General features: G+C 31.1%; 1 protein-coding gene across 2 annotated transcripts in view; it reads left to right on the top strand.

Moving 5' to 3' along the window:
• The first annotated feature begins 227 nt into the window (after positions 1 to 227).
• LOC106464928 overlaps positions 228 to 14,153 on the top strand; it is a 48,430-nt gene continuing 34,504 nt past the window's right edge. Inside the window, exons 1-4 of one of the 2 annotated variants that reach the window (XM_022392739.1) lie at positions 228 to 332; positions 7,444 to 7,491; positions 9,576 to 9,801; positions 13,293 to 13,541. In XM_022392739.1, coding sequence (XP_022248447.1) covers positions 7,461 to 7,491; positions 9,576 to 9,801; positions 13,293 to 13,541 — 506 coding nt within the window. In that variant the 5' untranslated portion in view covers positions 228 to 332; positions 7,444 to 7,460. Of the gene's footprint in view, positions 333 to 6,006; positions 6,109 to 7,443; positions 7,492 to 9,575; positions 9,802 to 13,292; positions 13,542 to 14,153 lie in introns of those variants that run through there. The other variant, XM_022392740.1, reaches the window with a different exon arrangement.

Raw genomic sequence — 14,153 nt, forward strand, 5'->3', positions numbered from 1 at the left:
CACATAGATAAATATAAGCATATATACATCGAAAACTATTGTAATCTTAATTATTTATTTAAAACAGTACCTATTACGAGATATTTTCTCTGTCATTTCAATAAAGTGTACTGTATATACTTGAACGTAACGGATTTTTTTTCTCGCTAATTAAAGTTCTTTAGTGAAATGTAAGCGTCTGATAAGTGATGGTTTCTGATTGGTTCTGATTCGAAATCCTGCTATCGAACCGCCTTCCCTAAGTATTTGTCGCCATTTTCATTTGGGTGGTTCAATAGAATCTTCATCCAACAACGTTTTAGTGTTTTAGCTGTAGCAGAAAACCGAGAATAGTAAGTTACTTCATTACAATAATTTTTGCTTCTTACTCTTATTCTTAATGTTGCCTTAGCAACAAAAAGGAACTAATTAAAACTGTGTATTTTCAATTTTCACCATAGTTTCCATGTTTGACTCTGGTATTCTAAAACTCGCAGGACTTGTCCTAAAGCTTTGTGACCACTTCCACCACCTTATGATAATTAATTTGAACCTTTTTGAAATTGAAATTTATAACCTTTTAAGTTAACCTACAAAATTATTTCGTTTTATGCAATACAGATAGCGTATACTTGTAACATTACTGCAGACTCCAAATCCCAAAAAATAATGCGAAAAACAACATGTTGTCCAAACTTCTAAGAAACATTAATCACAACCATTTTTAGGTTCGTGAACAAAATAGTCTGTTAGTCATATTTAGTAAATCTTAATTTTGACTATCCAAAATATTTAAATTGCAGTATGTACATAATCAGATTTGTCATTTTTTGCATTAAGTTCTTCATATTAGTCGCTGATCGGTTCTTGTAAATCCTTTGTTTGATGTTGATGTAACTGTTTTAAGCGCCATTTTCATTGCTCTTAGTCATAAAAATAAATTGCCCTAGCTTTTCTTGTTGATAAATGACACTTGAATTCAAATATGTCTTGTTTGTTAAATTTATTTTCCAAAAGAACGTAAATAATAGAGTTTACTGTCCTCCGAGTAAAGTTAAACATCTTTAGATTTATTTAATCTCAGTTCAAGGATAATATTTCATATGTTGAATAACTTAAAAGGAATTTAGTCATCAAATCCTACTAACATTGTATGGTATTTCCCTAAATGCTTTAGATTATTATCAAAAAATAGAAGAAAGAAAAGATTCTCTGGAATATATGTGCATAATTTTCTTTTCCCGTTTAAGAATGGCCATTTTTCAAAAAAGTATTTTGTATAGGTTGAAAATATATATATTATTCAACTTTTAAATTAAATTTCAACCATAAATTTCAACCAAATTATATATGTAAAATCGTGTTTAATTTTCTCTTATGACAACTTATATATCATATGTACTTTTGAATTATTATTATTTGAAATAAATTCCAGAAGTATTTAGATAAATGATTTAAGGAAAAAATACACACGATGAAGTTGCCTGTTTCTTTTTATTAATAGAACAAAATGTTAAAACGAATTTCTTAAGTCTAATTTAATATCTTAATCTTATAAAAAATGACTGAATGAAGTTAAGTAGTCCATTATCTTTTATTAGAGCAATCTGTATTCGGAGATTACTTAAATGCAAATTATAAAAAAAGAATAACAGCCTAAAAATATATTTCTTCTAGAAATTATATTTGCAACAACAAGGCGACCCCCCCCCCCAAAAAAAAATACTTTCATAAGTCTGATTTATAATAAATTAATTAATACAAGTTTTAAGCTAAAACCAACATCTCAGGGAAGAAAATTTTAAACAAAATTTTAGAATAATATGGGAAAATATAATGAAAACGTTCGCCTTTTTTTATCCAGTAACCATAGTCAAATGTTATTTGTATTTTCTTTTTTTTTTTGCAAGCAGCGATTTTTACATTAGATAACGCAGCGTGGTCTTTCAGATTATTTTAAGTTGATGTATACAACCAGAAATCTTTAACTTGAAAATTAAATAACAATAATATAAGTATATGTCCTGAAATTGTAGAACATGCTGTAATCACACTCTGACGAATAAGGTATTGAGTTTTACACTAAGGTGTAACTAATAATTACGTTTTATAAAGACACATGACTATAAATGTCTAGGAACATGAGATAACTTACAAACTCATAAAAGGGAAAGAGCTAATTTGAGACATAAAGTTTTAACTGGCCTTTATTGTCATGGTATGCTAAAAACAACCTTGTAATATTGTATGATTTTTATACTACTGATGCCCTGGGTATATTTACTGACTTTAATTTCCTGCAATTATAATTGGAAAGTTTATTGTTTTAGAACAAATTTGTTCTATTAAATAAGTGGTTAGCGTTCCGACTATGGAATTACGTGCCATTCGATCGCATTCTGTTGACGAAAAAATAAAGTAAATATATAAAATCGCTCTCCACACTTTGGAGCAGTATGTGTGTGTTATAAGGACGACAATCAAATCCCACTATTAAGGCATACTTTGTTTGTTTGTTTGAAGTTAAACACAAAGCAACACAATGGGCTATCTGTGCTCTGCCCACAACGGGTATCTAAACCCGGTTTCTAGCGTTGTAACTCCGTATATATACCGCTGTGCCAATGGGGGGGGGCTTTCGGGCATACAAGAGAAGCCCAATAGTAGGCGGTAAGTACTGTTGAATAGTCGCCTTCTTTCTAGTCTATTAGTTTGAAATTAGTGGAACACTTTAAAATCAAAATGCTATACAAAGAAAACAAACAATCTCAAATGATTGATTAGTTTTGATAGAATGATTTTGTTAAGACCATGATGCCCTCTATATATATATATATATATATATTATTTAGCACCTCACTTGTTAGTTTATTATTCTGTTTTTGTAAATGAAGTACCGATTACTGAATGAAAGAAAAACAAATATGCCATTTTTAGCTAAAAAATATTTTTACTAACAACAAGTTCCTAATTCACACATAAAGTTTTGGCATGAAATATTGTTTGTAATTTTGAAAAACAAACAATAAGTAGCAGATAAAAAGTAACATATTACTCTTATGAACGGCATTGATGTTTATGTTTTCAACCTAAACAGTAACGTAAGTTCCATATGGGCTTAATGGTCTTCTAAGATAACCATCCCTAATTTAGAACTAATGACTGGTGAAGAGCATGTTCAACGAAATACCACGGCTCTAGCTTTGGATCTACCGATCCGCAGCCCAGCAAGTCTACCACAATGACACGCCTAGTTCATTTTTCATGGACGAAAAAAAATAACTTGGAAAGAAGATAGATTGTGTATGTAATTGAGTAAACGTAATACCACCCCTATTGTATAGTTACTTTCAACACTATTTCAACATCCTGTGGCTATTTATCAAATACTTTCCAGAGGTTATTTTTACATTCAGAATGAAATATAACACTCTTAATAACATTCTATCGTTATATAAGAAAGTAAGTATTTTTGGTTCAAACTACAAATTATCGTAGTATTTTTCACGGATCAATTGCAAGAAAAAGCATAGTTCTCGGTTTAAAATTTGAGGTTAACTCTTCAATCACGATAGACTTGCTTGACCTCAAACATTACCCTGAGCTCAGATTATCCGAAGTGGCTAATTTGTTTTTGTTTTGTTTTTGAATTTCGCGCAAAGCTACATGAGGGCTATTTGCACTAGCCGTCCTTAATTTAGCAGTGTAAGACTAGAGGGAAGGCAGCTAGTCATAAGCACCAACCATCAACTCTTGGGGCAACTCTTTTATCAACTAATAGTGAGATTGACCGTCAAATTATAACGCCCCTATGGCTGAAAGGGCGAGCATGTTTGGTGGAACGGGGATTCGAACCCGCGACCCTCAGATTGCGAGTCGAGCTCCCTAACCACTTGTCCATGGCGGGCCAGGTGGCTAATTACAGTCTTTAAGGGTGACATTCCAGTATTAAAGTAATTATTTTTGTTTTGAATCGCTACTGTTAATTTTCTTCTAATTCTGATAAAACATTTTATTTAAGTACAGCTATACATTTAGTGGATTTGACTTTCTTTTCACCATGTGATTTTCTTCTCTCAAATGGAAATTCTCTCAGGGAAATGGTTGCACAAATCTGAAATAAAATCGTAAATTATTAAGTGACTTGAAATTCAAAGGTACAAAAGCAGAAACACTGAAAATATATTGAAATTAACAACTAAGTGATAAATTGAATGAATAAGAGAGAAGTTTTAATTTCAATACAAAAATTCAATCTTATGTTAATGATAATTTTTAGATGTCTATTTTAATTAAATTTGTCTTAATGGTTAGCATGTCCAGCAGCAGTTCAGAATTTCCAAAGTTTTCCACATGATGCTAATGAACACACTCCGCAATTTTAGTTGTGGATAGGTTATAAGAGAATCAGTCAATTCCGTAGTAAGATTCAAACCGGGCGAAACCCTTGAGTTTATGAGTTCTGCTGATTGAATGATTTTCCTCTGGTCATCGGCTCACAATTAGGGACGGCCATATACGACTCATAGGTGTTTCTTTCTGTTTAGTCTATGTGCGCATAAGGCATTGTTCAGATTCAAAATACCAATACTAAAACCTAACTAAATGACGTGACGTCACTGTTCTTCTCCAGGTTTCAAACTTTCAGCCCTTTATTCGCCTCACTATTCAGTAAGTTGTTATTGAATGTTGAAAGACCAACTGACCTGTTTAGTTTCGTGAGCCATAGTTTATGAATGATAGTTTCGTGATTTTCCAAAATCGAAGAAAATCCGATGATTTTTTTTTTCAACTGGTAGTTTATCAAGAACTTTGGTTCTTATTAACCATTTGATTTTTTTTCACTCCATAACAAATGCTTACATTAGAAATGTTACTGAACGTACCTGAAGCATGAAACTAAACTTTAAGAATTATACTATACTATTAACAGCTTAGATCTTGTGTTAAAACTTGGTACGTTTTACTAAGATTCTTAAAAGCTATAGATAGGCAAATTCTTTTATATAAAACAAAATTGCCTACAAACTTTTTTTGCTTAAACTTCGTATTGAAAAAAAAAATGTGTGAAATATAAAGTATTAGTTGAAAACATATGATTTGTTTTTGGTACGTTTGGTTAAACTTGTCGAACTCCTTAAAGTTCGAGTTGATTATTAAAAATTGGTTCGATGGAAGACAAGATACTCTGAACCTAATTGTTTGGAAGTTAAAAATAAATCTAGATGTTTCAAAGAAACCGATTCATAAAAATCCCTTTAGTTAATAGTTTCCTTGTTTGTTTTGTGTCAACCAGTACTTCCAAATAGGATTATTTAGTCGTTAGTCTTCATCAGTGTTTAAAAGGAACAAAAAAAAACAACAAATGTCTATCACTCCAAAAGCTTTTTAGTTTATTCAAAAATATGAGTGCGCTGTATAAAACTATTTTTACGTATTTTATACTTAGCACTTCCCATCATTACGAATATATTTAACATTCATTGGTATACTATCAGCGATATTTTCTCAATGTTATTCTACAGCTTCGGGTCGTTTTTCATTCAAAGTCGCTTCTAGAAGTTTGCAAGTTTTTTTGTTTGTTTTTTACAAAGAACCATTATAGTTTCGAGTATCGTTTGTATAAGATTTTCTATGTTTAGAAAAAAAAAGAGCGCAGTTAAACTTCCTGGGGGTTTGGTCCATAAGGTGAACAGCGCTGATAGCCATCATGTATAGCTTAGCGCTAAAACAAACTAACTTAAGCTTCTTTTTCCCATTTTATTCGTATCTGCTGACTTCCATCCGATGGCAACAATACACTTGCTTTTTGTCCTCTACTTTGTTCTTGATAAACCAGCGACTTATCTTTGTTTCTATGGGAACACAAGTTATCAGTTATGTTATACTTAATTTCAAGGTACGGATATAGTTTGTTCAAAGTTCGTGTTTAAAGATAAACATATTTTCAAATGTAGAACTGAGAAATTGTACCAGAACAATATAGCCGTTATTTGCGTTTCGTTTTTCTACTTCAGAAATTGGGAACAAAGAAACTGTCTTCGGAATCTTAGCGTGTTTAGTAACAATTTTTAAAGTTACAATACTTATATTATCATCTGAATATCAAGAGAAGAGGCGTTCTAAACTGTAAGTTTAACTGTAAGTTAAAAGTATTGTCAGTATTGTGTAATTAATGTAAAAAAACTACACAATTTAATTATACTTCGAACTTACCAAAAGAAGAAGATAACATTCGTAGCAGAATGGCCAATCTTTTTTAAATAAAAACCAAAGAATTATACAATTATAGTGTAGAGTGTACAATTTATGATATATTGGTCTAGAAAATTAAGTAGTGTGTGTGTGTATTGTTAACCAATTTCAAATGAAAATGAAATTGTTATTATATTATACTATATTATAAGGCATTTTGTAATTTCCACTTATTGTTTTAAATCGACTCAGTGAAACTAACAAAACATATAAAAAATTCTTATTATTTACTGCCTCAAACTGGTAAATTTTATAATGTATTCGTAACATTAGTTCAACCCCCCTCCCACTCCTGCCAGGGTTCCTCTCGCTTATTAACATTTATTCTTTTCCTTGATGATGGCCTCTTATTATATAATTGCTTCTGTAACACTGTGCATAACACGCGAAAATAGCATTTTCATACTTATCAGACGAAAAGTACTAGAAACGTTTATTTACAGCGATAATAAAGGAACCATTACATATTTCGGTTCTTTTTTTTTCGTCCCTGGACACTAAAGTTACACATGAAACGAGTTTCATTTGGCCCAAAACGAAACCACCACTTCCAGACGGGTTTGATTAGTTAATCCCATTATTATATTCATAAACATTTTGTTTAAATTTTTTACTTTCTTGAACTTTAAGAGAACGATAAGTGTTGATATTTTTGCGATTTATTTCCTGAATAAACAACAACAACAAAAAAGTTGTTGTCTCCCAACTAATAAGTGTGTTTATACGATTAGCTATGATGTAACTGTATGTTTATTATAATCAGTCACTCAATCTGTTTGAATCTACATCCACAATGACAATTTGTTAACGTCACTTGCCCAGATTAAGCAAGTCACGCATTCTAGAGGTCATTATCAGGGGTTCTGGTTGGTAACCTGCTTATTCCAGGCGGTAAGTTCTGATCAGTAGCTTTAATAATGCTCAACAAAAACATTTATAAGATAGTGTATATATATATATATATAAAAGACTCTAAAGAAAACGTAAATATGCCTCCATTGATGCGCCTATGTTTTCATATTAACTCAACACGACTTGAATATTTACTATCCTAAAACTTTGAAAAAATAAAATCTTAATGTTATAAGTGAACATAATCCACTTCGTTAAATTCCAAAATGCTAGACGTTCTAATATACATATATGATAGCAATTCTCTTTTACATGAACTTGTTTTAATTAACAATTAGATTTTTATTTTCTCATTAGACGATTACACCGGGAACATGAAGTTATTCTTCTTATTTTTCGCTTCAGGTAAGATGTTTCCTTAGTTTTACGTTATGTCTCAGTATTTATTGTTGTTTTTAAGCAAAGATCTTTCGTGTGTAACCCAAACAAAACCTTCAACACATTTTGTAACTGTTTGCGCGTGTATAACACAACTCGTAAAATATGTTTTGTTTCCACCCGTGGCCAGCCAAGTCAGTGTTTTAGACTCCTCGCGCGACAAACAAGTTCACTTTTTTAAGTGTATTAAACCTTTGTCCATTTTATTGTTTTATAACTTTAGCTTTCACATAGCCAACTTGTTTAGAAATCATTCACAATCGGCATCATATTTAGTCATCTTATGTCTTCCCCTGTCAAACAATCAGTGTAAGACGTAAGGAACTGGCAAAAACTGAACGAAACTAAAGGGGCACACAGTAGAGTGTATACCTCCGCCACATAGCGTTGATCATAATCGGCTCTCAAAAAAAAATACGACAATGTGTCCGTCGTTATTAACGGATACGGACCATTTTAGGCATGACAATGGGAAATAGTATTCTAAATAAGTCCACCAAGTTTGATCAAAATCGGATAATTTTTGACTGAGTTATAGAGCAAAAATAGTGCGAAAAATTGGTTTGTTTGTTTTGAATTTCACGCAAATATGCCAGAATACTTGTTTTATCTGTCCTAAAATTGTTAATTTCAAAAGGTAGAATAGAGATCTTCAAAAAAATACAGAAACAAGATGGGTAGTTTAAAGTGAAAATGAAATCGCAAGAAAAAGTGTTGACATTATTTTCTCAATTTACAAATCCCTATTTTGAGTCCTAAGTATTACAGCTTTCAGACATGCAGTCAAATTAGGGATTTATAGCTTGAAGAAGTAATTTAAACACTATGTCTCAAACCTTTAGCTCAATTGTAAATTAACAATTTTTAATAAGTTTGTTTCTTTAGTTTTTTATGTCCATCATGGACATAAATCTGTATAATAGCGATACTGTCCTATTTGAAACAGTTCAGTTTCACGAAATACGTAGTTGATGTATGATGCTCTCTCGGGAAACAATGACAACCTTTGGATTGGCTTCATGTAGATTGAATGGCTATTGCTCCTGATATCATTGCCACAATGTTATCATTGATAGTGGTACAACATGTATGATCACTATGAAGCATGGTGATTAACATAACACATGTTATGTATATGTTTGTAAAAAAAATATATATATATAACTACTATATTTATACCCTGTTGCTATATGGGGAGTCCGTAAACACTGGGTTGGAGGAACTATTGAACTATACTGGAATGGTGAATGGTCTGGATTTTCTAACTGCATGAGTTTTTTACATGCGTCCTCAATTAATTACTCACATGAAACACCGTGGAAGGACATTAAGAGCTGGGTGTTGAAATAGTGTAACAGAAAGCTCCCCTACCACCACTACTTTGATTGTTACTTCTTCCTACAAACTCACCCTTACCGTCACACAGTTTTAACTATATACATATTGAGTTATTAAAGCTTATACAAAACTTATGTTGAGGTAATAATATATATATATACTGTAATAACATGTGTTATAAATACATTGTGTGAAAGTTAGGATTTTTGTGTTATTCATCATAGCATCCAACCCCACATTTTTTTTAAAGTTCATAACCCGGACAAAGGAGGGGTACATCAGCTTGTTTAATTTTAATTGCACGAATTCGTTCTCTCTCTCTCTTTATGGCTGATCGAAATAGATTTTATGTTCAAAGGTTTATTATAATTCAAGATTTATTTGACTTGTTTAGACAATATACTTAAAACCCAGCTATAAAATCCATGATAATATAAACTCTTATTTATTGATTTACAACTATACTTTTCTTATGAATGTCTAGCATCACATAATATTTCTTAATGTAGTCCGACCTTAAATGAAAACTCAAAGAGAAATAGATTAACTACTGTCTTAAAATCATTTAAAGGTTTGTGATATTGTGTATAGAAATACCATCCTTAATTTGTAAAAATAACTAATTTTTAAAACGTATTCTATATGCTAAAATTCTGGAAGCTCGACGAATTTAGCAAATATTATTCTAAAACTACATTCATATATACTTTTAGCGATTTTTGCGTCCACTTCATGCGAAATCATGCTATCAGTGAATGATTTTAAGGAGTTTGTTCAGCATAACTGTTATAACATGACTCGAGATAACAGGTTACAGCCTAGTGGACAAGAGATCCCGTTGGCCAACAGCATGGACAATTTCATTTCAATTGTGGAAAGACTGGAGCTTAACAACACAGACTGGTCAGCTGAAGATACCGCCAAAATGTTATTGAAAAGGTAAAGTTGTTAAGAATGTTTTATAGAAAATACTTTACGCAAAGAACATTATTTTTAGATTCCATTGTTGAGTGTTCTTAAAACTTCATCTTCTCGGTTTGCAACCACTGTTGAATATCTTAAGATCTCATTGAACAAAATGTAGCGACTTTGCTGATATGGGTGCCACAAATGATAAAATTGTTGATAATTATGTGCACAAAGACGACACATTAAGTATTTTGCTTAGTGTGTCTATTTGTTTGTTAATGCTATATTAACACGACACAATTACACTTTTTTACCTTAATAATTGATGCATGGCCATGTGTTCATATTTTCTACACGTTTTTTTTTTTGTTAAATGCTAATATAATTACCTAGTAAATCTGCTTTGCTTCCTCATTCCAACCTTTGTTTAACCGTAAGTCACCTCTAGTGGCGTTTTCCCAATTACCTTATATAAATCGACAGTCATTTTCCTCAAATATTCTCAAAAACGAGTGTTCAATGAGCACAGGAATATACAGATAATAAAAAAAATAAATAAGACAATAAAAGTATCTATGTGTTTATTAAGCAATGTAACATTGTTCACATGAGGCTGTGTTATACATATAAGTTCATTATATATTTTATCACAAAATTAATGTCGTCCAACAGCAATACCGCTTTCACATAATCAAGAGTGGATACAAGCATTTTAAACATTGGCACCACTTCCAAAAATTCCGTACAGCTCTCTGAACACGGGCTCGGTCAATACGACCGAATATGTGACCTCTTTGTACTCGTTTAGTATTTATAATTTTGCTACTACTAACTTTTTATATAGTATGCATATCATCACAAAATTTCACAGGCTTTCAGTAAACATTACAAGTCTTTCACTTACAAAAAGTCATATTTTTTAATGAAGTATTTTTAATAAACTAAAAAAAAGATTTGTCCGTGAATATATCGAGTATTTGTTTTGGCTATTCGGTGTGCAAAGTGATTGTCATGTTAAGATTAAAAATATATTTTTCATCTCAAAAATCTAAATTTCATTGTGTAATCTTTAAAACCTCCTAAATACATTTCAGATGTTTCTTTTCAGTAAAACTTTATATTTTATCTGTTATTTTCTTTACCCTAACTTTATACAAGGTTGGTCAATTTGATAGACCTCATAACCATAAAAAAATCGAAATGAATCGAAATTCCCCTTTTTTACTTTCCAGAATGACTTCATATTGTAACATGAAACTACATTCGTTTATTCTAAGTAGCTTTAAACTCGTAACAATATACATCTATTTATAATTATATTTTATTGTTTTGTTGCCCTTCCATTGTCCTTTGAAGCTGTCTAACTACTATTCGCGCCATTATAAGTTGTAAATCACTTGAGGAACCTGGAGCTCACCTTAGGCTATCGAATTACGTTACCCACGAGCTGCTCGCATACGGGCCTCGTGAAATATTTCTATTATATTATTATTATCATTTATTTCACCTAATCTAACCTTAACTAACCTAAATATATGCCAATTTTTAAATTTAGTTACTTTTATAAAAATAAATAAAGAATAAACAAGAAAAACAAGAAATAATGTACTTACCCATGTCTTCTTTGTTTTTATTTGCTGTCAACTGTCGATGACATTTAACCCTACTTTTATATACTAATGGTAGTAGTGCACTAAATAATTTTCATTTAATTAAATAATACACCAAAGAACATAGAATAATAACATGTAAAAAAGCAAACAATTTCCTCTAATTATCACAATTTTTCTGGCTTTCTAACTATGCGGCATGAACCGTTACAAATTCATCCAATCTAGTCGTTATCTTTCTTGTGGGAACATAGCTTGTAGTAAAAGAAAAACTGACAATTTTCCGTTCAGAAAACTGCGTAATGTAATACGTCATTTGATGGATGAAAACCTTAGCTTTCTATTGGTTATAGATAATATAGAATTAAATGTAAGAGAGAACTATTAACATATCCTGAAATAGAGAATGTGGCAAGTGGGTGTGGCAAGAGGAGTCTGATTTTCTATTTGATGGCTCTGTAACCAAACATAGTTGAAGGCTATAAAAATTATGGTTTGTCTGAGCAATGACGATTTTATAGAAAATAATGTACGTTAAATTTTTTACTTATTTGAGGGGCGGTGAATAAAATAGAGAAGATGGGATGCCTAGAGAAAATATGTAACATTTCTCACACTAGGGGAAATTCAGAATTTTTTGAATATTACATTATAAAAATAAAACGTATATACTTTTAAAATATGGATCATTAGCTATGATTTTGTGGTATACTAATTGCTATAACTTAAACAAAATATAGTTTAATAAAATTTTGAATGTAAGCCATTGAAACCTCGTGACATGCTCAGTAAATGATGTCCGAGCAGATAGGGTTAAAAGAAAACGACTTTTATACAACTAGGAGTATAGTGTAGCACAACGTTAACAACAGGACCATCTTCACGCTGCTAATACCATAGAATGCCCTTCACCTAGTCATGCAGTACAGACATCGTTTAATAGCAATACAGCTTTTAACCAAGCAAGAATACACTATACCACACCATTAACAACAATATCATCTTCACACTACTAAGTACGAGAGAACGGCCTTCATCTAGCCATGCAGTACAGACATCGTTTAATAGCAATACAGCTTTTAACCAAGGAAGAATACACTATACCACACCATTAACAACAATATCATCTTCACACTACTAACTACGAGAGAACGGCCTTCATCTAGCCACACAGTACAAACATCGTTAACAGCAATAGAGCTTTTAAACGAGTAGCTGTACGTAAAACTACCGTTTGACAACGGTACTGTTATCAATTCCTAGGTAAAGTACAATGAAATACATAGTTTAATTGAAGCCAAAGTATATCCCAATATTTGGCAAAAAATAAACACAATAAAAATACCTGTATATAGGTCACATGTGTCTTTTTTCAGCACAAAAGTTAATGTAGTGTAGTATGCTGCAAAGGCATACTATATTAAAAGTTTTTGGTTGTTCTGTTATGTGTATTTATGTATTTTCATTTAAACTTGCGGCTTCTGGGTTATCGAGATTTTTTATTTGTAGTGTATGATACTCGTATTGATAAAATGTTTATGGATTGAAACATCAAAGCATAAACAATGTGTTTATGTGTTTTTGAAAATGTGTTTTTGCAAAATTTTTAATATAAAATATTTTAATGTTCCATCAAGTCTGTCGTTATCATTGGAGAAAATTATAATAAAAGGTTTTATGGTCATTAACAATCTACCTATCATTTCTGGTCTACTATGTATTGACTTTATAGCGTTCTAAGCATTTCATACAACCAAGAGCTCATTGGCTCTTCTAATATTTAAATTTTGGCATTTTATTTAGAATCCCTGATCAAATTTCATGTGCATACGAATACAACTTACAATTAATAAGTATTTATACCATTTTCAGTTTCTTAAATTAAATGTCTCATGCATTTGTGTTTAACAGGTTCGCAATAGATGGACTAGTACAGAAAGGTGCGAATCTAAGACAAGACGAGTTTTATCAACGCAAAACGGAAATTGTTAATGAATTCTTTAAGGGAGTAACACTACGATCAGAGAAATTTCCAGAAGATCACCTTACAGAAAACGAGAAATGTTCTCTGTATTACATGTTATCTTACACTATTAACGATACTCTCAGAGAAGGTATTGATAGGCCTAATAATACCTACCGATCGTATGCTCAAAAACCGTAAGTCTGTATTGATCCTATCATCTAATACAAATTTTGGATGTTCTTCAGTTTTCTGTTTCTTATAAGCTTTACAGTGATATCAATAATAAAACATACTGTATATCTGTCACGTATATTACCGTATCAAAGTTATGTAAGATGAATAAATCAGGAGAGAAAGAGGACATTTTATAAATTATCACTTTTATATTTTTTTTTTCTGAAATTTACGACACGAAACGTTTGAATGGCTTGTTCTAAAATTCCATAATACAATTTAATTTAAGTCCACTTTTGTTGAGAGAATACAACAGACTACTACTAGTAGTAGGCATCTGTAAGCTTCACAAGACTTTTAGGCACAAAAATTCTAATTATTTAGGCACTTTCTTGTGTGGCTGTATAGTCCTATTTGGGACATACCGTAAAGTAGACACATTAGATATCTCAATGTGGCTCTAAAAGAAATATATCATAAAGTAGACCCACTCTGAAATAAATATATATGAAATAAATATATAAATATATATATATTTATAATCATAAATAAAGAATAAATATGAAAAACAAGAAATAAAATACTTAACCAATCTTTTTTTTTTTTTTTTTTCTTTTTTTTTTTTTTTTTTG

The sequence above is a fragment of the Limulus polyphemus genome, unplaced genomic scaffold, assembly GCF_000517525.1.
Source record: "Limulus polyphemus unplaced genomic scaffold, Limulus_polyphemus-2.1.2 Scaffold1786, whole genome shotgun sequence".
NCBI lineage: Eukaryota > Metazoa > Arthropoda > Merostomata > Xiphosura > Limulidae > Limulus > Limulus polyphemus.